The sequence below is a fragment of the Primulina eburnea genome, chromosome 14 (genome assembly GCF_022965805.1).
Source record: "Primulina eburnea isolate SZY01 chromosome 14, ASM2296580v1, whole genome shotgun sequence".
Taxonomy (NCBI): domain Eukaryota; kingdom Viridiplantae; phylum Streptophyta; class Magnoliopsida; order Lamiales; family Gesneriaceae; genus Primulina; species Primulina eburnea.
The window spans coordinates 27630826-27654770 of record NC_133114.1 but is presented as its reverse complement, the minus strand read 5'-3'; the positions used below and the strand labels follow the sequence as shown (position 1 = coordinate 27654770).

Sequence of the window (23945 nt, the reverse complement as noted above, 5' to 3'; positions counted from 1 at the left end):
ACAGCCTAATTGCAATAAAATTCAACGTCTCTTCAAAAAATTGGTAGATGGGTTTTGTGATGAGCGAATAAGTTAAAAAGAAATCGAGCATCAAGCATTAATCGAGTTCAAATCGAATCAATCGGCCAATTTGTCGGTGACATTGATACGTAGTCGTACCATGAAAGATGATTTCAGGTGAAGTTTATTTAATCCCTTTTGTTTTTGCCAGAGAGTACAGCTCAAACAACGAAGAAATCTAAAGTAATTCTAACAATCAACTAAAAATGCGGACCACATGTTTTTTACAAGTATAACAACAGTTTGGTTCCGTTGAAGGACATAAACTACTCGATGCTGCTGCGTATTATTGGATGCTATACGGATCCTTGTGATAAAATTATGATAATAAAATTCTTGACAAAATTATAGCATAAGAACGTAAAGATTAGCCCAGCAAAAAATCCCCCTTTAATTTACATAATATAAAGAGGGAACGGAATGAATCTCTACAGGTTGTATATGAGCATAGCAAGTCTCTAAAGAAACTTATCTAATCTCCAAGATTTTTTTGCGCCCGGAGGTCTGAAGTTTTCAAGCTGCAGATTAGAGCTTGAACGCATCTCGCTCAATACTGAATCACCTTTTACTGATTTGATAATCTCCAAGATACCTCCAACAACTTCGGCTGCAAGCCCAATTTCTACAAGACGCCCTTGCTCTTCTCCACCTTCATATATCAAACGCCCAATTGCAGAAAGACCAACAATGTTTTCCAATATAACTTGTGCTAGAATACGACTTAGAAACTCTGCTGCTCTAGGGGCATCATTTACAGTATCCTCCAGGACGGAGAGAACATATTCAAACCTGTCGAGTATGAATAAATATTCAGACAATGTAACATACTAATGCGTTGTTTTATTCAAAGTAAACTAGATGTAGCATACCCTTTGATGAGCTGATTCTTGTTTATCATGCCATCTTGACGTTTTACGAGGCTAATAAGCAGCTTCGTCAAGAGATCTCTTTCCACGTCTTTTTTCTCAAAAGAATCGGTGACCCAGATAGATATCATAGATGGATAAAAGCTGGGGGTATTCAAATCCTTGATGCATAAAGCAACTTCATTTTCGTCTCTCACGCTGGAGAAAATGAAAAAAGATTTTCAAGTTTACTTGTATCAGCACATAATGCACGATGTCTGCTATAATTCAACAAATTAAAGTCAATAGAAATGAACATCCTCAGAACAATATTTCAAAGTTCAAACAACCAATGAGGGGCGGAACTAGTGAATTTACTATTATTTACACACATTCTATAAGAAAGATGATAATTAAAAAATTATTAATTTAATACTACAAAAAAATAAAATAAAAATTTATCTAAAAAAGAAAGATAAGATTCAATACAAAAGTGTTGAGTTTCATCAGTGACATATTTTATAGAAATCAAGTAAATGAAAAAGGGGAAAAAACAATAAATTAATCATTGCTATTTATAAAAATTAAACATAAACCTTTTCATCGTACTCAGTTTATACCTTTTCATGTACCTAGTTTCTCAAGTGGAAAATCAACCCTCCAATAACAAAGATAGGCAACCTATTCAATACTGTTTTCCTCTTCTTTTTTTAATGGCATACACCCTAGAATCAAAGAGCAGAGAAGCAAGAATATTTGACCTTTCAAGAAACATGGAAATATTGGATACCCTCAAAGGCGATCAATCACACCAGGAAAACAACATTGGTTTTCAGGTAAATTACCAAACTTCTCTTTCTTAGGGTTTTTAGATTTATCATGTAACTTGAACTAATGACATTATCCTAGTTCCATTACATTGGACGTACTGCTCAATGGCACACCAGCGGACATAAAAACAATACTGGAGACATGTCATACCTGTAGAACTCCTTAATTGCAGCCATGGACTTGTCCCGCAGGCGCTCTTCCGGCCACACTATTTCTGAAGACACATCTTGCATACTTAATGGGGGTGCACCACGAGTAGGTGGAGGAGCAGGAAGAGATCTATCAAAGCCATGATCTGCATTTCTAATTTCTCTATTGCCATGGGCAACTTTTTCATCTGGTGGAGGCGACTGGTCATAATTGGGCGGAGCAGCAAAAATGTCTGGCATATATCTTGGTGTGAAATCCCCTCTTTGGCCATAACGATCTGGCATTGAACTAAATCCATTCAGACCAGGTCCCGTCCTCCTTGAATCTCCAGGATTCGGCATCTCAGGCAGAGGAATACTAGGTGCAGATGGCTGCCCCCTGAAAGCCATTCCTCTTGCAAGACCACCTTGAGGCCCAAGAGTTATAGGCTCATCCCCAAGAGGTCTTTGAGAAAGAGGAACAGACATTGTCCTACTCTCAAGGGAATGTCTCTCTTCGGTCCTAACATCCTGAGAACCATAACCACGTGTCTGAGGTGGGACAGCACGAAAGCCGCTCAACTGGGAATTTGGTGAAGGCAACATACTAGGAGTTCGAGGAGCAAAATCGACAGGTGGACCCCGTCTGACAGAGCTACCCATACTCGGAGCACGACTTAACCTACTAGCTTGTGCTTGCCTCTCTTGAGCAGCATCTCTGTGTACCTCGTCAATTTTTTTTGGACCTTCAACTTTCCTCCTCTGCTGCCACCTATTCTTTCTAAGATCAATAACATCTTTAAGCATGAACCTTACCCTAGATGACAGCTCCATATTATTTGACAGATTAGCCATAATGTCAAAATAGGCATCCATGTGTTCCTTTGCTTTGGGATGATCTATCATCTCACCGATCGTGCTCATCAATTTGCACAACGCTTCAATATTTTCTTCATCGGGAGTTTGATACTGACCCAACAACTTATTAATGCACGAGTGCATTATTCTCGCAGTCAACATTTTTTTCTTGTACAGCTCTCCAATTAGTCTAATATTACCCAACATGCGTCTCCTCGCCTGGAGTCTCTTCTCTTCTCTCTCTTCTGCTGTACGTTTATTTTCACCTTCTTCCTCTGCTTTATTTGCTTCCTCTTCCTCTCTTTCTCCCCTCTCAAATTCTTCTTGACATTTGTTCAGGAGTAGCGTTTTGAAAGTGATTGTTTCATTGTCCACTCTCAAATTAGGTAAACCAGCTGCAAGGTGAAAACAGAAGTTGGCATACATTTCGCAAAAGGTGGGCTCCATCAGAGCTTTATCAAAAATCTGGGAGATCACCCCTGACAAAGTAACAAAATTGTCAATGTTCACTTCTTTCACTTGCTCGAACAGCTTCTCGAAGTTTTGTGGGGTAAGCTTGTTCAAGATAGACTTCAACTGCCTCTGTTTTGCTTCTTCCTCATCAGTGATCTTACCAATCTCATACTTTTTCTCAGCTTTGTGCATGACTTGTAGGGGGGTCTGAGGATAAGGAATCAAACCCTTCTGGAAACCAGCTCCACGTTGCCACCTGTCAGAATCGGAGTTATTTCTTTGCAGGCCTCCCTGGAGATCAGGGGACTGGATTGGCCCAGAGAGAATGCCAACAGAATAGTGGACGGATGTCTGACCCCGTGGATTCCTTGGAACACCGTAATTGCCTCCCTGACTATTTCGAAACCCAGTAACATTACCCACATAACCAATGTCTACTCTCGTGTCTCCTCTACCTGACACGAGGTGTACAGGAAATTTGCTCAATTTTTCTTCGTTTCCCAAGTCACTTCCACGTCGATCCAACCTCGAGCCTCCAGTTGGTCTATCAATGTTTCGTCCAGGACTAGGATGTGGCTCACGTGAAAGATGGGAACTAGATATTATAAATGTGTCCGCAACATCAGACGTAATTTCAAATGCTTCTGGGAGATCAGTACATTGCTCTGCAAATTTGAAGAGGAAATCTCGAGAATACCGTTTTATCATCAAGCCATCGCCATCTCTATCATGACTCTGAATTTCATTAGTTGAAGATTCTGGCCGTGGAGTAGGGATTTCAGTGGCATTTTCCCAATCATCTGGCTCAACTCTACTTTGAGCTGGTTTCTCAGTTAACGAGGCATTTTGGTTAGGTATATCAACAGATGTCTGTTTGATGCTAGAGCTTGAAATGTTTTTTAAATCCTCTGCAAGCGTAGCGTTTTCTTTCTTTTCCTCGGGACCCTTGTATGCCATATACATATCCGAACTCGTACCGGCAGCTTCTGCTTTTTTATACAACTCTTTTTTTTTCTTCTTTCCTCTGAGTACAACACTTTTTTGCGCACTTGTAACTGAAAAGATGTTCTCTTTGGTGATAACTGGAGAAGGAGAAATTATGCCACAACTATTGAGGTTATTATCTTCATTTTCATATGTCAAAGGACCTTCAAGAGATGCAACTAAAATGGGGGAAGACTCCTGATCTACCGCAGCAGGCATTGTGCTAATGTTCTCAGGTATGCTTAATGGCGTGTCTGAAATTATAATATTTATATCTTGAGCAGATAAATCGTTCACTGATGCAGAATTCTCAACACCTTCACAATATGCTGCGTGAGTAGACTCAAATACATGATCATCCACTTTGATATCATCATAGCCGCAACCTGAAGGTTCTTTTGTCTTTTGCTTTGCCCGTTCCAATAAACCATCTGCAGTAGATGCAACCTCCTGCAATGAGCTCTCCTCTACTTCACAAATCTCTGATGATTCTAAAGAAAGAGGTTTCGTTAATGTATCCAAACTATTCTGATTGGTGTTCAACATTATGTCTTCTGCATCTTCCTTTCCACCAACTGAGTCAAGTTTTAACCGCCTGCTTTTTATGTACGAGTTATCTAAACTCTTAAGTGTGTCACTGGTGTTCCTTTCTGCAGCACCTTCACTTGAAACTTTGGAAGCCTCAGAAGACGCACCTACAGTTGTTGAAAGCAATTCTTGCACAGGTTCGGATACAATATTAGTTCTCGATGAAGCAGATTTAGCTTCTACAGCTTCAGTTTGTGGAAGTGGAGGAGGATAATTTAAATAAGAGGTTGATTGCCAGCTGACCTGAAAGTGTGAGTTTATAATTAGAGGGATTTCTATAAACTACTAAAACGAATTTTGGCATTCAATTAAGTTAACCTTTTAATATAGCCTATAATTATGTTAAGTTCCAATATAACCTCTAAACCAATTTTTTAAACTTCCCTTTGAACCGTTTTTACATAAACATATAAGTATATTAAAAAACATGTAAAAAAGGAATTGCGAATTTTCCATAAAAACTAAGTTGGAGTTTTTTTAGAAAAAATAAAGTAAAAACAGTTCCTATTCTGCAAAATGGGATAGTAGTGCGGATAAAGTAAAAAATAAAGTAAAAAAAGTTCCTAATTTGGAACAGAGCATTGAATGAATTGGTATGAAGTGGATATTTTCAAGAGTGGCGCACGATATGTTTCTTTTGGACCCCCCGGGATTACCTAATGGATGGAAATGTCAGACCTTTAGGAATGTGGTAGTTCATTGCTTATTTTGTTCGATTTGGTTGAAGCAGAAAAGAAGAATTTCCAACAATATACCAGAGTGGTTTGGGAAAAGATGATTTGGTGTTGTTAGTTGGACAAGAAAGCTTGCATAGTTTAATAATTTCTCTATCTCAGATCAAGAACTGGAAATTTTTATGTTATTGACGACAGTGTAGTCTTTCATGAATTGTGCTTTTAAAGATATCTTATTCATCTAATCATCTCCCTATACTCTGTTTTCCTATTTTAATATAATTTCGTTTCACAAAACAATACAATCTAAAATAAATTTATTTAAATTATTTTGAAAAAATGAATCTTCCTTGAGTTTTGATATATAATTAAGATGAGGAAAATGAAAACCTTGAGTTGTGATACATAATTAAGATGAGGAAAATGATACTTAGGGTGGGATTCTTCGATAACAAAAGGTAATATTACATAATACTTACAAATAGCCTTCTAAGATGGGTTAGAATAAGTAAATTCCCTTATAATTATGCCAAAAAGCGACGGTAAACTTCCTCAAAGTTCACAGCTACTACATACAACTGGACTGCAAACAACAAATAAAATACCTGATCCTGATGGCCAATGTTGTCTGAATTTTTATGCTTGTTTTCGATGGGATCAGGCACAACCACTCCATTACTTGCTTCCTCAGTCAATGTGGTTGACTTTGATGCAAAACCATCACCAGCAGCAAATGTAACAGCTGAAGTGGCGAGTATTTTAACCTCTACATCAACAGAACTTGATGGCAACTCAGATGTCAATGATGTTCCTGGTCCAGGCTTTGACTCTGGCAAAACACCAGAAGCTGAAGGCCCAATTTCCTTTTGTGGCTGGGGCAAATCATCCATGTGTAACTTTGAAGGCTTCAAAGATTGCGTCTTTCCAACAGATATAGAACTTGTAGGTTTTAATACCTCTTTCTCTCCATGAGGATCAATGGCTGGTTTTATTGTCACCTGCAGAAAATGATGTAAAAATGTCGTGACATGTTTAAAAACTGACTCCATCCAAATTGACTGTGTACACAGTTGAGGAATGGTTTTTTCAAGGGTAATGTGACAATGCATGAAAAATAGTAACACGAAAAGCAATAACCTGGTTATAAAACTTCGGTGGCTGAGAAGTGGGCGGAACCTCAGTACTACTAGGAGGAACAGAGCTAGCAGCAGGAAAATAGAAAGAAGTGGCATTGTAAAAATTCATCGGGTGATTGGGAGGAAAAGATGGAATATGCTGTGATTGAGGTTGCACATTAGAATGTGACCTTAGACCAGGTGAGCCATCAAGCCTCAACTCTTCATGAGTTTCTGGATGAGTGATCTTCACAGTTTTACGAGAACCGGTATATTTGACAGCCAGCTGCTGAGGAAACTGTGGGACCATATTCATTCCAAAGTTTCCCAACTGAGGGCCCATTTGTGATGGAAAGTTCAAGGCCTGTCCCTGATGCATCATTCCTTGAGACTGCATTGGATGCGGTGGAAGACCTGAAACAAACACGGGCTGCTGCACTGGTGGGTTACCCAATGACAAGGGCAATGGCACCGGCATTGGCATTGGCAATGGCAATGATGTTCCCGACATAGACTGAGATTGAATTTGTGGATTGGGACCGCCAAACTGAACAGAAACTTGTGACTGGTGAAACGGTAGCTGCATGGGCACACCAGGGACAGAGAGTACAGAAGGCTTCTGAGTTTGAGCCATAGGTGGTGCAGCGGAAACTTGAGTATCCCTCCTAGACAAGGACACTGGCTGAGATTCACCAGCATTAGATTGGTCAAAAGTCCCAGCATCCTTCTTTGTCGAAAGCTGTTTGGGAATGGATGAAAGTGGTTTTGCAGGAGCAGCAGTCCTTAAAGATTGATGCCGGACCTGTCAGAAAAAGAATCATCAAATCATCTGGTGAGCAATTGAACTTAACAGAACAACTGCTGTTATCACAAAATTTTGCGAAGCAAGTGATCAAGACAACAGGCACACTAACAAACAAAGAGAAGTTGCTGGTAGGTAGCTCAAAATCTTGTCATGCTCAGGTAAAATTTGAAGATATAAAAAAGATATCGTGAATTGCTGCTGCTACTGGAAAACCACCAATCACCAGAATCCTCAAAGTTGATTCTAAGGCAAGGCCCGTTTTTTCTCTCAGTATTTCAAAATGCTGGTGAGAGAAAATTAATTAATTTAACTTCTCTGCTGAAGTTTACATTAATAAAAAGATAAATTTCCCCTCCAAGAAAAGGATCAAAAAATTTTATTATCTATCTCACGTGACTAATTATTTTCATTCCATTTTGTCCATGCAACCCGAGCAGGCTGTAAACAATTGAAAACCAGCCTAATATTATACAGCATCCAAAACAATCATACGATTTATCTGTTTATCAAAGTTCAAAATTTTGTATGAGAAAAGGAAAGCATCTGTCTCTCATCTATTACCAGGGGAAAATAATTTTCATACGAGGTAAACGATTGGATAATAGAAACAAAAAACCTGATCCTTTTTTTGTTCATCCAAATTCGGTGGTGCAGAGCTTGTTCGAGCAGGTATCTACAAACAAATCAGATAATTACCTTGTGTTTCAGGAGAGAAAATTATTAACAAGAGAAAATGGGCTGAGAGAGACATTAACTCATTCTTAGCACTTCATTACCTGCGCACCATTCATTAAACCAGGACTAATGGATCCGAACTGCAAGGGAAATGACCTTGATGCATCTCCTGGAGCTGGAAAGTAGAAAAAAGGTAAAAACTGTCAATCATGCTATTGTCTAGAAATCACTATCTTTATCACGATGGTATACCAGCAAATAAATGTTTGAAAACAAATCAACAGGTTAAACTATTTAAAATCATTTGCCATACATTTAGCAGGTATAGTAGGGTCCTTGGGTTCAGAACCAGCAGTAAAAGGATTGGACGACGGAGATGCAACAGAAATATCAGAAGATGGAGGCCTTGGAACAACTTGGTTGATTTTTTGAGGTGTAGCATCCATCGAGACATTGGAAGCTGAATAAGTAACTGGCGCATCAGACACCCCTAAATTAAGTCATAAAAATATGTGCAATCAGACAACAAAAATCCGAAACACAATATCAAGCAAGATCAGATTCTGTTAGTAGCAGGTAAATATCATCCTTCTCTTTTAATTGAAATTTGTGTTTGGGCAGGTTTTTTTGTTTTTCCACAACAATTACGCCACTTCTATTCCCTATACTTTTTTCAAATAACCATCAGAACCCATCAATCCTTACCAATCACATCAATCTTCGAAATATGTTTAACACTATATCAAAAATGTTTTCTTCTCCTCTCCAGTGTCTTTTATATTCCTAAAATATCTAGAGCACAGACAGGCCAAACATAAATCACACTTAAGTTTGCAAAAGATAGATACAAAAAATGTGCCGTATAATCATTGTTGTTTCAGGCACGCCTGGGGATCCAGGCTCTCCAGGTGCAAGCTAGTGTACCGGAGATAACCCAGATGCACAGTGCACTAACATCGAAGAGAATCACGCCTACATGACAAAGTGCGGACTCCAGCTGGGCAACAAAGCACGACACCAGGTGCAATAATTTGTGTCCAATAATTTTCACACAAAAATTAGGGCTATTGTATTTGGGAAAATCTCTATGGTTTACATCTTTAAACACAACCATGCTGGAGTGAAAAAAACCCAATCTTTTCACACACAAAAAAACACGTCGTCCTCGTCCTATGACGTAATTATGTATTTAGGAATCCCACAATACATATTTGTGCGTGAAAAGAACATCCTCCGAGTCCTGTAATGTAATTTATTTCAAAGGAATCTGATCAGCCTAAATCAACTTCCAACAAAAACGTAACCTGCAGCTGTCCAGTAACAGCAATCTCCAGAAATTTCTATTAGCAGTTTCTTTGGTATTTTAGGGCGATGCTTACTCTTTTCTTTCATTTACTTTCATGGTAATTACAATTGTTCTATTACTAAATTTATTAGTTTATTGTTTTATCACCATTTTTCGCTAGTTATTTAGGTTTTACGGGCTGATATATGACTTCAAGGGCAAATATCTATGGCTTACGTCTGAAAATCATAGTTTATCGTTAGTAATAACACTTAGGTGGCGATCTGAATTTGGAACGTATAATTCATAGTTTATGAGATTTTTTATCATTTGACTACGTGGAATTTAATTGAGAAGAGTTTGATACATGTATATACAAACATCAATTTTCCACCTTGTGTTGCCTTGCCATTGACAGGCGTGTGCTTTGGGCTGTCATAGACCCCTTGGCACCTGGTGGGTCACTTGTACCTTCAATTACTATGCTTATGAAATTTTAGTTGAATGTTTTGGAAAATTTTGTATTCAACATCAAAATTTAAGCTTATGCGCGCATATAAATAAGGTTCCACGAGAACTAATCCAAAGCATCCTCCCAAATAGAAGGTTAACCAAATACAAGTGGAAAAAAGCGAACAACTCACTGTTGGCTGGCTGCTGCTTGTGAGCGTCATTCTGCACTGCATGCGATGTATACGAATTAGTGAAACCTGAATACACATTCGGGCTTCTAGGCCTTGACTGTACTCCTGGTGCATTGCCATTATATTTCTTGACACTGCATCTCACAAAACAACACACGAAGGCAATTCACTAGTCATCACAGAACACACATAACACATACGAACTTTAAGTGGCGCCAACATCCATAATTAAGCGATCGATTCACGCATAACCACATGCATGAACAAAAAACAAGTCCTAAATGAGCGAAGAAAAACCCTAATCTGGCGTTTAATAATATGAAAAGCATACCCACGATTAGAATAATTTAAGGGGGCGGAGGAGGCACCGCCACCACCCTTACTGGAGACACTCCCGGAGAATTGGCGCTGCTGATTGAAGCCTCCAGATCGATCTGGTTTCTTATGCTGCGTAGACTCACTCCTGTCAGCCTTTGATGGATTATGGGTCATAAATCCTAATCTTCGGGGAAAAAATCGTCACTTTCCCAGAAATCTCAGTAAATTTGTTACCCTACACAGATCCACCGATCAATCAAAGTCATCAAAACCTATATTTTAACGCACGCAAAAAGGGGAGAAAAGAGGAAATAATCTAAACGGCGGCTAAATAATAAACGAAAGATTGCGTTTCGTTACCAATAAAACTAAAATTACCTGGAATGTAGAACGTCAAATTAGGGTTTTCGATATAAATCGGTAACCATGACCGCACATCCACAGAGCAAAATCAAAAAATAAGAAGGAAGAAGACGAAGAAAATCTGTGTTGAGAACAGTGATTAACAAGTACAGAGATTAGAAATAGCGAAAAAGACAGAATGGCAGTAATTGCATTTTTATTTATAGTTTTTTCCAGAATGCAAAAAAAAATAATGATGTTTAAATCATGGAAATTTAATTAATTAATTAATTGATGTACGCAATAACTGATAGTTTAGCAATAAAGTAATTATTAGTAATTAAATAAACAAATATTCAGTCAATTAACATTTTATTAATTCATTAAATAAATAGAATTATTACACTGATTTATCCTATATTATTAAATGTGAAGACATGATAATAACGACCTAGAAAGGACACCAATTTTTTTTTTCAATTTTACCGTTATATGATACTAATATTACACTTTTGTTTTTTGTTTTTTTAAAATTTCAACGCACACTTTTATTTTTATTTCAACAATCAATTATCAATTTAGTCACTCCTATAATTTATCGAATTTCACTTTAATCTATCGATAATGATAAAAAAATTATACCCACACGCAACTCGGTTTGAATAAAAGTGTGTGTTGAAATAACTAGTTTGAATAAACTAAACATCTATTAGTTCATCACATATCATATAATTGCTTTCCTTACAAAACTTTCAACAAACTTTACCGTTTTCAAATCAGCAAACGAGGTTTTTAAATAAAAAATTACTAAACTATAACAAATAACAAAAATTTAAAAGTATAACATTCGGAGGAATAATTTCTAGAGTAGTTCTCTTGTGAGACGATCTCACGAATCTTTATCTGTGAGACAGGTCAATCATACCGATATTGACAATAAAAAGTAATATTTTTTTAGCATAAAAAGTAATATTTTTCATAGATGACACAAATAAGAAAGCCGTGTCACAAAATACAACCCGTTAAACCTTATTTAAATCCGACTGATGGTTCCTCGGATCTTAAGATAAAATTTAATTTAAAAATAAATGGTCAAAAATATGGCATGTTTTAAAAAATAAAATATGGTTATATTTTGGCAATTATTATTATTTCTCTGAAAAAATATAAATTTATATTAATGTCAATGTATATGTCTGTGTTTGATAGTAATTTAGATCACATAGGTGAAGTTATTATTATTATTTTTTAAATTTGCATTTATCTGTTTATAAATTTTAAATATTAAACATAATATATATAATATTAAACATAATATATATAACATAAAATGAAATATAAATAACTACTCTCTTTTATATAAGAATAAAGATGATGATATAATTATATAATTCAATTTATATATAATTGATGTTATTCATATTTTATTTTATGAATCGTTTTATAAATAAATTAAAATAACATAAAGCATAATACAAATGATATCGACATAAAAGTTTTTTAAGTTAAAACATGTTAACGTGGCTGCTCAATAGGTTCATGCGGTGACTACTGGATGCTGCGAATTATTGGATGCTCTACCGACCCTTGGGATAAAATTATAATCATAAAATTATTGACAAAATTATAGCATAAGAACGTAAAGATTAACCCAGCAAAGAATCACCCTTTAATTTATATAATATAAAGAAAGAAAGAAAGAAAGAAGAAAGAAAGAATGAAAGAAGAAATGAATCTCTACAGGTTGTAAATGAGCATCGCTAACCTCTAAAGGAACTTATCTAATCTCCGAGATTTTTTTGAGCCCGGAGGTCTGAAGTTTTCAAGCTGCAGATTAGAGCTCGAACGCATCTCGCTCAATCCTGAATCACCTTTTACTGATTTGATAATCTCCAAGATACCTCCAACAACTTCGGCTGCAAGCCCAATTTCTACAAGACGCCCTTGCTCTTCTCCACCTTCATATATCAAACGCCCAATTGCAGAAAGACCAACAATGTTTTCCAATATAACTTGTGCTAGAATACGACTTAGAAACTCTGCTGCTCTAGGGGCATCATTTACAGTATCCTCCAGGACGGAGAGAACATATTCAAACCTGTTCGAGTATGAATAAATATTCAGACAATGTAACATACTAATGCGTTGTTTTATTCAAAGTAAACTAGATGTAGCATACCCTTTGATGAGCTGATCCTTGTTTATCATGCCATCTTGATGTTTTACGAGGCTAATAAGCAGCTTCGTCAAGAGATCTCTTTCCACGTCTTTTTTCTCAAAAGAATCGGTGACCCAGATAGATATCATAGATGGATAAAAGCTGGGGGTATTCAAATCCTTGATGCATAAAGCAACTTCATTTTCATCTCTCGCGCTGGAGAAAATGCAAACAGATTTTCAAGTTTACTTATATCAGCACATAATGCACGATGTCTGCTATAATACACTATATTTAAGTCAACAGAAATGAAAATCAATCAGGGCCGAGCCAGAAAATTCACATAAATTATCTGAAAAAAAAAAAAGGAATAAGATAGAATACCAAAATTTATATGCGACATATACGGAAATCAAGTAAATGAAAAACGACAAAAAAAAAACAATAATTTAATCATTGTGATCCAATATTTTACTAAAAAATAATTTCAATAATTAGTAAAGTATGATATTTAAAAAAACATAAAAATGTTAATATTAAAAGCTAAAAGGCGGGAATAAAAAAATGGTTCCATGGGGCATGGTGGAGAAAAGAGGTTTGAAATTAGAGACAAAAAAGAAATAGGAGAATTGGAGTAAATTAATTTTGGACTACATTATGTTATTTATGAGTTTATTTCTTATATTATTTTAAATGAAAATTAATATATAAAAAACAAATGGGCAAGAGGAGGGGGCGGTGCCAGTACCTGCCCCCCTTCCCTCCGTCTCTGCAACCAATGAAACCGTGATACACACTGGTGGCCAAACATAGTAAGTTGTAGGTAAAAATGCAATCTCTTCGTACCTTTCCAAATCCACTTTCAACATGATAAAATACTTGAATAGAAACCTTCATACTTGAATAGAAACTTCATAAAGTTCCAAACTTCCAATTCTTCATCCAAGTATCATTTTCAAATACCATAAACAGCAGTTACACTGTAGCTTACCATGCAGCTTGTTTCTCAATGAACAATTCACTCTCGAATTAAAAAGATTGAAACATCATACTGAGTCTACATACCTTTTCATGTAACTAGTTTCTTAAGGAGAAAATCAACCCTCAATTAACTGAGATAGGCAACCTATTCAACACTGTTTTTATTCTTTTTTTTTATAATACACCCTGGATCAAAGAGCATAGAAGCAAGAATATGAGACCTTTCAAGGAACATGGAAATACTGGACACCCTCAAAGGTGATCACACCAGGAAAAGAACATTGGTTTTCAGGAAAATTACCAAGCTTGTCTCTTTCTTAGGGTTTTTAGATTTATCATGTAACTTGAACTAGTGACATCTTCCTAGTTCCATTATTTTTTACTTGCTGATCAATGGCACACCAGCGGACTTTAAAAAAAAACCATACCGGAGACATGCCATACCTGTAGAACTCCTTGATTGCAGCCATGGACTTGTCCCGCAGGCGCTCTTCCGGCCACCCTATTTCTGAAGACACGTCTTGCGTACATATTGGGGGTGCACCATGTGTAGGTGGAGAAGCAGGAAGAAATCTATCAAAGCCATGATCTGCGTTTCTAATTTCTCTATTCCCATGGGAAACTTTTTCATCAGGTGGAAGCGACTGCTCATAATTGGGCAGAGCAGCAAAAATGTCTGGCATATAATGATCTCGCATTGAACTGAATCCATTCAGACCAGTTCCCGTCCTCCTTGAATCTCCAGGATTTGGCATCTCAGGCAGAGGAACACTAGGTGCTGATGGATGCCCTCTGAAAGCCATTCCCCTTGCGAGACCACCTTGAGGCCCAAGAGTTATAGGCTCATCCCCAAGAGGTCTTTGAGACAGAGGAACAGACATTGTCCTACTCTCAAGGGAATGTCTCTCTTCGGTCCTAACATTCTGAGAACCATAACCACGTGTCTGAGGTGGGACAGCACGAAAGCCGCTCATCTGGGAATTTAAAGAAGGCAACATACTAGGAGTTCGAGGAGCAAAATCAATAGGTGGATCCCGTTTGACAAAGCTACCCATAGTCGGAGTACGACCTAACCTACTAGCTTGTGCTTGCCTCTCTTGAGCAGCATCTCTGTGTACCTCGTCAATTTTTTTTGGACCTTCGACTTTCCTTCTCTGCTGCCACCTATTCTTTCTAAGATCAATAACATCTTTAAGCATGAACCTTACCCTAGATGACAGCTCCATATTATTTGACAGATTAGCCATAATGTCAAAATAGGCATCCATGTGTTCCTTTGCTTTAGGATTATCTATCATCTCACCAATCGTGCTCATCAATTTGCACAACGCTTCAATATTTTCCTCATCGGGAGTCTGATACTGACCCAACAACTTATTAATGCACGAGTGCATTATTCTCGCAGTCAACATTTTTTCCTTGTACAGCTCTCCAATTAGTCTAATATTACCCAACATGCGTCTCCTCGCTTGGAGTCTCTTCTCTTCTCTCTCTTCTGCTGTACGTTTATTTTCACCTTCTTCCTCCGCTTTATTTGCCTCCTCTTCCTCTCTTTCTCCCCTCTCAAATTCTTCTTGACATTTGTTCAGGAGTAGCGTTTTGAAAGTGATTGTTTCATTGTCCACTCTCAAATTAGGTAAACCTGCTGCAAGGTGAAAACAGAAGTTGGCATACATTTCGCAAAAGGTGGGCTCCATCAGAGCTTTATCAAAAATCTGGGAGATCACCCCTGACAAAGTAACAAAATTGTCAATGTTCACTTCTTTCACTTGCTCGAACAGCTTCTTGAAGTTTTGTGGGGTAAGCTTGTTCAAGATAGACTTCAACTGCCTCTGTTTTGCTTCTTCCTCGTCAGTGATCTTACCAATCTCATACTTTTTCTCAGCTTTGTGCATGACTTGTAGGGGGGTCTGAGGATAAGGAATCAAACCCTTCTGGAAACCAGCTCCACGTTGCCACCTATCAGAATCGGAGTTATTTCTTTGCAGGCCTCCCTGGAGATCAGGAGACTGGATTGGCCCAGAGAGAATGCCCACGGAATACTGGACGGATGTCTGACCCCGTGGATTCCTTGGAACCCCATAATTGCCTCCATGACTATTTCGAAACCCAGTAACATTACCCACATAACCAACGTCTACTCTCGTGTCTCCTCTACCTGACACGAGGTGTACAGGAAATTTACTCAATTTGTCCTCGTTTCCCAAGTCACTTCCACGTCGATCCAACCTCGAGCCTCCAGTCGGTCTATCAATGTTTCGTCCAGGACTAGGATGTGGCTCGCGTGAAAAACGGGAACTAAATACCATATACGTGTCAGCAACATCAGACGTAATTTCAAATGCTTCTGGGAGATCAGTACATTGCTCTGCAAATTTGAAGAGGAAATCTCGAGAATAACGTTTTATCATCAAGCCATCGCCATCTCTATCATGACTCTGAATTTCATTATTTGAAGATTCTGGCTGTGGAGTAGGGATTTCAGCGGCATTTTCCCAATCATCTGGCTCAACTCTACTTTGAGCTGGTTTCTCAGTTAACGAGGTATTTTGGTTAGGTACATCAACAGATGTCTGTTTGATGCTAGAGCTTGAAATGTTTTGTAAATCCTCTGCAAGCGTAGCGTTTTCTTTCTTTTCCTCGGGACCCTTGTATGCCATATACATATCCGAACTCGTACCGGCAGCTTCTGCTTTTTTGTACAACTCTTTTTTTTTCTTCTTTCCTCTGAGGACTGCAATCTTTTTCATATTTGTATCTGAAGACAAGATTTTCTCGTTGGCGATAGCTGGAGAAGGAGAAATTATGTCTTCACTATTGTGGTCATTATCTTCATTTTCATATGTCAAAACACCTTCAAGAGATGCAACTAAAACAGGGGAAGACTCCTTATCTACCGTAGCAGGCCTTGTGCTAGTGTTCTCAGGCATGATTAAAGGCATGTCCGAAATTATAACATTTATATCTTCAGCCGATAAACCGTTCACTGACGCAGAATTCTCAACACCTTCACAATATGCGGTGTGAGTAGACTCAAATACATGATCACCCACTTTGGTATCATCATAGCAGCAACCTGAAGGTTCTTCTGTCTTTTGCTTTGCCCATTCCAATAAACCATCTGCAGTAGATGCAACCTCCTGCAATGAGCTCTCCTCTGTTTCACAAATTTCTGATGATTCTAAAGAAAGAGGTTTCATTGTTGTATCCAAACTATTCTGATCGGTGCTCAAGATTATGGCTTCTGCATCTTCCTTTCCACCAACCGTGTCAGGTTTCAGCTGTCTGCTTTTTATGTATGAGGTGCCTAGACTCTTAGCTGTGTCACTAGTCTTCCTTTCAGTAGCACCTTCACTTAAAAGATTGGAAGCCTCAGAAGACGCACCACCTACAGTAGACAACAATTCCTTCACAGGTTCGGATACAATATTAGTTCTTGATGAAGTAGATATAGCTTCTACAGCTTCAATTTCTGAAAGTTGAAGAGGATAATTTGAATGAGAGGTTGATTGCCCGCTGACCTGATAGTATGAGTTAATAATTAGAGCTATCCTCTAAAAAAGCCTTCTATGAACTACTAAAATGAATTTTGGCCATCAATTAAGTTAACTCTTAAATATAGCCTCTAACTATGTTAAGTTCCAAATAGATCCTTTAAAACCAATTTTTTTAAACTTTCCTTCTAACTCTTTTTACATAAACATATAAGCATATTTATTAAATTGCAAAGGCACAGGTTCATTAGTAAAATCTGAAAGTTTATAAACAACAAAAACGTAAAACTGGAATATGGAATTTCCCATCAAAATTGATAGCCAAATAAAAGATAAGTTGGAGTTATTTAAAAAAAAAAAAAAGAAGTAAAAACAGTTCCTATTTCGCAAAATGGGGTAGTAATGCGGAATCATTTCTTTTTTCAATAAAAAGTATGTGATAAAAACAATAGAATTAAATTTGATAGCAAAAAGTTAATAAAAATAAAAATAAAGAACAAAAATAATAATGTTAATTCTCATTATTATAGTTAATAATAATAATAAACGACATTGATAAATTCAAATAAAATATCAAATCTAAAGTTCAAACATTTAAAAATAAACATTAGTATGCAAATTAGTAAAGATAAAACTACAGTTTATTTGTCGTGTCAACAAATTTGAAAAAGTGGTGTAGAGGTTGTCAGATTCCACCGACTTTCTTAAACTGATATGAGCATTGTTTTTAATTTATTTAATAAAAAAACAAATTATAAGGTGGAAACCTTCTTATCTTAAGCAAAGAAATAATGAACGATGAAATAAATTTATTTAAGTAATTTTAAAAAAGGAATCTTACTTGAGTTGTAATAATTAATTAAGATTAGGAAAAGGAAAATGATAATCAGGGTCTTTTAGGATTTTTAAACAACAGAAGGTTGTATAACATAATACTTAGTAAAGAAGGCTATTTTAAAATAATCTTCTTAGATGGGCTAGCACAAGTCAATTCCCTTATAATTATGCCAATAAGCCACAGTAAACTTGCTCAAAGTGCACCGCCACATACATTTGGGCTGCAAACAACAAATAAAATACCTGATCCTGCTGGCCAATGTTGTCTGATTTTTTATATTCGCTTTCAAAGGGATCAGGCAATACTCCATTACGTACTTCCTCAGCCACGGTGGTTGACTTTGATGCAAAACCATTGGCAGCAGCAAATGTAACAGCTGAAGTGGCAAGCACATTAACCTCTACACCCATAGAACTTGATGGCAACTCAGATGTCAATGATGTTCCTGGTCCAGGTTTTGACTCTGGTAAAACACTAGAAGCTGAAGGCCCAATTTCCTTTTGTGGCAGGGACAAATCATCCATGCGTAACTTTGAAGGCTTCAAAGACTGTGCCTTTACAACAGATATAGAACTTGCAGGTTTTAATACTTCTTCCTCCCAATGAGGATCAATGGCTGGCTTCATCGTTACCTGCGGAAATTGATGTAAAAAGGTCGTGACATGTTTAAAAACCGACTCCATCCAAATTGACTATGTACACATTTGAGGCATGGTTTTTACAAGGCTAATACAGCAAAAATAGAATGACACAAAGCAACAACCTGGTTATAAAACTTTGGTGGCTGAGAAGTGGGCGGAACCTGAGTACTATTAGGAGGAACAGAGCTAGCAGCAGGAAAATAGAAAGAAGTGGCATTGTAAAAATTCATCAGGTGATTGGGAGGAAAAGATGGAATATGCTGTGATTGAGGTTGCACATTAGAGTGTGAATTCAGACCAGGTGAGCCATCAAGCCTCAACTCCTCATGAGTTTCTGGATGAGTGATCTTCACGGTTTTACGAGAACCGCTATATTTGACAGCCTGCTGCTGAGGAAACTGTGGGACCATATTCATTCCAAAGTTTCCCAACTGAGGGCCCATTTGTGATGGAAAGTTCAAGGCCTGTCCCTGATGCATCATTCCTTGAGACTGCATTGAATGTGGTGGAAGACCTGAAACAAACATGGGCTGCTGCACTGGTGGGTTACCCAGTGACAAGGGCAATCGCACCGGCATTGGCAATGGCAATGGCAATGATGTTCCTGACATAGACTGAGATTGAATTTGTGGATTGGGACCGCCAAACTGAACAGTGACTTGTGACTGGTGAAACGGTAGCTGCATGGGAACACCAGGGACAGAGAGTACAGAAGGCTTCTGAGTTTGAGCCATAGGTGGTGCAGCGGAAACTTGAGTATCCCTCCTAGACAAGGACACTGGCTGAGATTCACCAGCATTAGATTGGTCAAAAGTCCCAGCATCCTTCTTTGTCGAAAGCTGTTTGGGAATGGATGAAAGTGGTTTTGCAGGAGCAGCAGTCCTTAAAGATTGATGCCGGACCTGTCAGAAAAAGAATCATCAAATCATCTGGTGAGCAATTTGAAACAAGCATAATATTATACATCTAAAACAATTATAAGCTTGATCAAAGTTCGAAAATTTGGATGGCGAAAAGTAAAGCATCTAGCTCTCATCTATTACCAGCGAAAAATAACTTTCATACGAGGTAAACAATTGGATAATAGAAACAACAAACCTGATCCCTTTTTTGCTCATCCAAATTTGGTGGTGCAGAGCTTGTTCGAGCAGGTAGCTATAAAACAAATCAGAAAATAACCTTGTGTTTGAAGAGCTAGAGTCATTAACAAGAGAAAATGGGGTGAGAGACATAAGTGATTATTCGCACTTCGTGTAAATGAGACATACCTGCACACCATTCATAAAACCAGGACTTATGGATCCAAACTGCAAGGGAAATGACCTTGATGCATCTCCTGGAGCTTGAAAGTAGAAAAAGGAAAATTGTCAATCACACTATTGTCTAGAAATCACTATCTTTAAATAAATGTTATCAACAGTTTAAACAGTTTAAAATCATTTGACATACGTTTTGCAGGTGTAGTAGGGGCCTTAGGTTCAGAACTAGCAGTAGAAAGATTGGATGACGAAGATGCAACAGAAATATCAGAAGATGGAGGCCTTGGTACAACTTGGTTGAGTTGTTGAGTTGAAGCATCCATCGGATCGACATTGGAAGCGGAACTGGTAACTGGTGCATCAGACACTCCTAAATCAAGTCATAAAAATATGCACAATCAGAAAACAAAAACCTGAAACATAATATCGAGCAAGATCAGATTCTGTTAGTAGCAGGTTAATATTAATCCTTTTCTTTTAATTGAAATTTGTGTTTGGGCAGGTTTTTGTTTTTCCACAACAATTATGCCACTTCTACTCCCAATATTTTTTTCAAATAACCATCAGAATTCATCAATCCTTACCAATCACGTCAATCTTCGAAATATGTTATCCAAACACTATATCAAAAATTGTTTCTGTCTACTCTCCCATGTCTCTTATATTCCTCGAATATCTAGAGCACAGACAGGCAAAACATAAATCACTTAAATTTGCAAAAGATAACTACAACAAAATTTGTCGTATAACCATAGTTGTTTCAGGCATGCTCGGGGATCCAGGCTCTCCAAGTGCAAGTTAGTGCACCCAAAGATACTCCAAGTCATAGTTGTCAAAGGCGCCACAAGGCGAGGACCCGGCGCTTGGGGTCATCTCAAATGAAGGCCTAGGAAGTTTAAGCGCGCATGAGTGATTTTTTTTAATTACTTGTTTAAAACAAAGGACCCAAACTCAAACCCTAGCAACTCAATGCCAAAATCAGGAGAAGAGGGCTCTAAACAGAAAAAGGAGGCGAGGACATCTACATCCAAAACAACCAGAAAAGACCGATTTGACATATTTTGAATGAAGAGGAAGAAGATGTTGATATTGATCAAGAAAATGATGAAGACCAAGAACAATACAAGTCTGTATATTCTGGGGACTCTGATGATTCGATGAAATAATATGAACTTGATTTGAATGAATGAAGAATTTTAATCATGTTACTAATTACTATGAACTTATTAATTTTTTTTGTGGCATTGTAACTTGATTATTTCATACTTAAATATATTTATTCTAATATAAATATATTTTAAAAAAAATTAAAAATGTGTCTTGCTTAGGTAAGGCGCACACCTCGCCTTACACCTTGCGTCTCAGGCTTCATAGCCTTTGTGCGCCTCGATGCGCCTTGCGCCCTTGACAACTGTGCTCCAGGTGCACTAACATAAAAGAGAATCACGCCTACATGACAAATCACAGACTCCAGCTGGGCAAAAAAGCTCAACACCCAGCTGCAACATTTTGTGTCCTGTCAATTTTTTTAATGCACAAATATTAGGGCTATTATATATTTGGGGCAAATACCATGGTTTACATCTTTCAACACATCCATGTTGTAGTGAAAAACTAAATCTTTTGATGCACAAAAGAAGACATCCTCCTAGTCTTATGATGTAATTATGTATCGAAGGAATTCAAATATACATATTGTGCATGAAAAAAACATCATCTGTGTCCTATTATGTAATTTATTTTGAAGGAATCTGATCACCCTAAAGATCAACATCTTCCTACCAAAACATATTCTGTAGCAATGACCTAAATTTTTAGTTGAATGTTTCAGACAATTTTGTATTCAACATCAAAATTTAAGCTTATGCCCACCCATAAATAAGGTTCCTCGAGAACTAATCAAAAGCATCTCGATCCTCACAAAGAGAAGGTTAACAAAATACAAATGGGGAGAAAGCAAACTCCTCACTGTTGGTCGGCTGCTGTTTGTGAGCATCATTCTGCACTGCCTGTGACGTATATGAATTACCAAAACCTGTATTCACATTCGGGCTTCTTGGCCTTGACTGCACTCCTGGTGCATTGCCATAATATTTCTTGACACTGCATCTCACAAAAACACGCACAAAAGCAATTCACTAGCCATCATATAAGCTGTATAACATACACGAACTTTAGGTGACGCCAACATCCATAACCAAGCGATCAATTCACGCATAACCACATGCACGAACAAGAAAAAGTCGTAAATGAGCGATGAAAAAACCTAATCCGGAGTTTAATTATATGAAAAGCGTACCCACGATTAGAATAATTTAAGGGGGCGTCGGAGATGCCGCCGCCACCCTTACTGGAGACACTTCCGGAGAATTGGCGCTGCTGATTGAAGCTTGCAGATCGATCTGGTTTCTTGTGCTGCGTAGACTCACTCCTGTCAGCCCTTGATGGATTATGGGACATAAATCCTAATCTCCGGGGAAAAAATCGCCGCTTTCCCAGAACTCTCAGTAAACTTGTTACTCTACACAGATCCACCGATCAATCAAAACCTATAAATTCCATGCACGCAAAAAAGGGAGAAAAGAAGAAACAATCTAAACGGCGGTTAAGTAATAAACGAAAGACTGCGTTTCGTTGCTAACAAAACTAAAATTACCTGGAATGTAGAACGTCAAATTAGGGTTTTCAATGAATGGCGGGAACCATGACCGCACATCCACAGAGCAAAATCAAAAAAATATGAAGGAAGAAGAAGAAAATCTGTGTTGAGTACAATCCTAGCGAAAAAGAAAGAATACTTATTATTTAATCCGGAAATAATTGCAGTGCTATAAAATATGTATATATTCATATTGATGATGTTTAAATCATGAAATTTTTTCTTTTTATTAATTAAAAGGAAAATTAGCCTTGAAATTTTGTTGAAAGCAATCATTTTCATGTTACAATTTTTGTTTTGTAACTTTTATGTCATTCACGTCGTTATTTTTCGATATCAAATTAACATTTTCATTTAAAAAATCCAATAAAAATATGCAAGTTTAGAGGTAGTATGTTCAAATTTGAAAAACATAATATCAAGTTTAGAGGAGTATTTTTATTCGTCGGGTCATATTTTAAATTGGTACACAAATTTTAGCGAGTCAGGAGAATTTTTGATGATTCTGACAATATTTTAAAAAACGTACCTAAACAAAATATTTTTTGAGAGTGTTTTTGGCCTTGAAAAAGATTATTTTATTGCTTAATGGGACTAAATCCTTTTTACCCCTATTTTTAATTAAGGGCACATCAACACCTTATATTATAACTTAAACTCTACCCTAAAACCCCTAAACCTAGTGTAAGCTATTCAACCGCCCCATCCTTCATCCTCTAGCAGGTATTTTCAAGAGTTTTAGAGCATCCCCTTTGAGTTTCTCCCCAAGTTTTTCATAAAGCTCATTCCACGTCTCTCCGGTGCAAGTTCTACGTACGTTTTGGTATCAAGGTTTTCGAGCGTAACAACGCAAAGACACGCCTATATCTCATTTCATTACATCATTCACATCAATATACGTTGTTTGTATGTTTTTGCATGAGAAGCATTCAATCTATCATGTGGCGTAAGTTTTATGCGATTGTTGTCATGAAATATGCATGTCCTTACATGTAACTCACGTTTTTTGTTGTTTTTGTGTAAGGGGCTGCCGATTTGAGGTGCCAAGGGGCTGTACGTGTTGAGAGTTAAGGTGTCAAGGTGTTGGAGTCTTGGGTTGGCCACATTTTGTTGAGGGCCGATCGCGTTCCTGGTTGAGTGTCTCGGATGGGGCTAGTTTGTGAGTTAGGAGTGAGCCGGCGGTGCAAGGACTGTTCCAAGCCTTGGACCAGACCTTGGTGTGTCTGATTCCTGGCCTGGGATAGCTCGAACCCCGCTAGTCGTGTTCGAAGGGCTGGTCGAAGGAGCTAAGTCGAAGGTTGGCACAACTT

At 37.6% G+C, this 23945-nt stretch overlaps 2 protein-coding genes across 3 annotated transcripts; both read right to left on the bottom strand.

Moving 5' to 3' along the window:
* Positions 1 to 288: 288 nt before the first annotated feature.
* LOC140811754 (eukaryotic translation initiation factor 4G-like) lies at positions 289 to 10802 on the bottom strand. 2 transcript variants are annotated; one of them, XM_073169816.1, is made up of 11 exons: positions 10642 to 10802; positions 10277 to 10498; positions 9946 to 10079; positions 8330 to 8506; positions 8118 to 8191; positions 7958 to 8014; positions 6559 to 7338; positions 6027 to 6419; positions 1887 to 4990; positions 930 to 1124; positions 289 to 849 (listed from the first exon to the last, which is right to left on the bottom strand). In XM_073169816.1, the coding sequence occupies exons 2-11, from the start codon at positions 10435 to 10437 to the stop codon at positions 519 to 521; spliced, it is 5406 nt and encodes a 1801-aa protein (XP_073025917.1). In that variant the 5' UTR covers positions 10438 to 10498; positions 10642 to 10802; the 3' UTR covers positions 289 to 518. The 2 variants fall into 2 exon arrangements, with proteins under 2 accessions (XP_073025917.1, XP_073025918.1); XM_073169817.1 differs by having other exon boundaries at positions 8330 to 8476.
* Positions 10803 to 12169: 1367 nt separating this feature from the next.
* Positions 12170 to 22777, bottom strand: LOC140811755 (eukaryotic translation initiation factor 4G-like). The gene is made up of 11 exons (XM_073169818.1): positions 22633 to 22777; positions 22276 to 22497; positions 21946 to 22079; positions 20167 to 20346; positions 19986 to 20059; positions 19816 to 19872; positions 18840 to 19619; positions 18319 to 18708; positions 14189 to 17265; positions 12785 to 12979; positions 12170 to 12703 (listed from the first exon to the last, which is right to left on the bottom strand). The coding sequence occupies exons 2-11, from the start codon at positions 22434 to 22436 to the stop codon at positions 12373 to 12375; spliced, it is 5379 nt and encodes a 1792-aa protein (XP_073025919.1). The 5' UTR covers positions 22437 to 22497; positions 22633 to 22777; the 3' UTR covers positions 12170 to 12372.
* Between the last annotated feature and the right edge of the window lie 1168 nt (positions 22778 to 23945).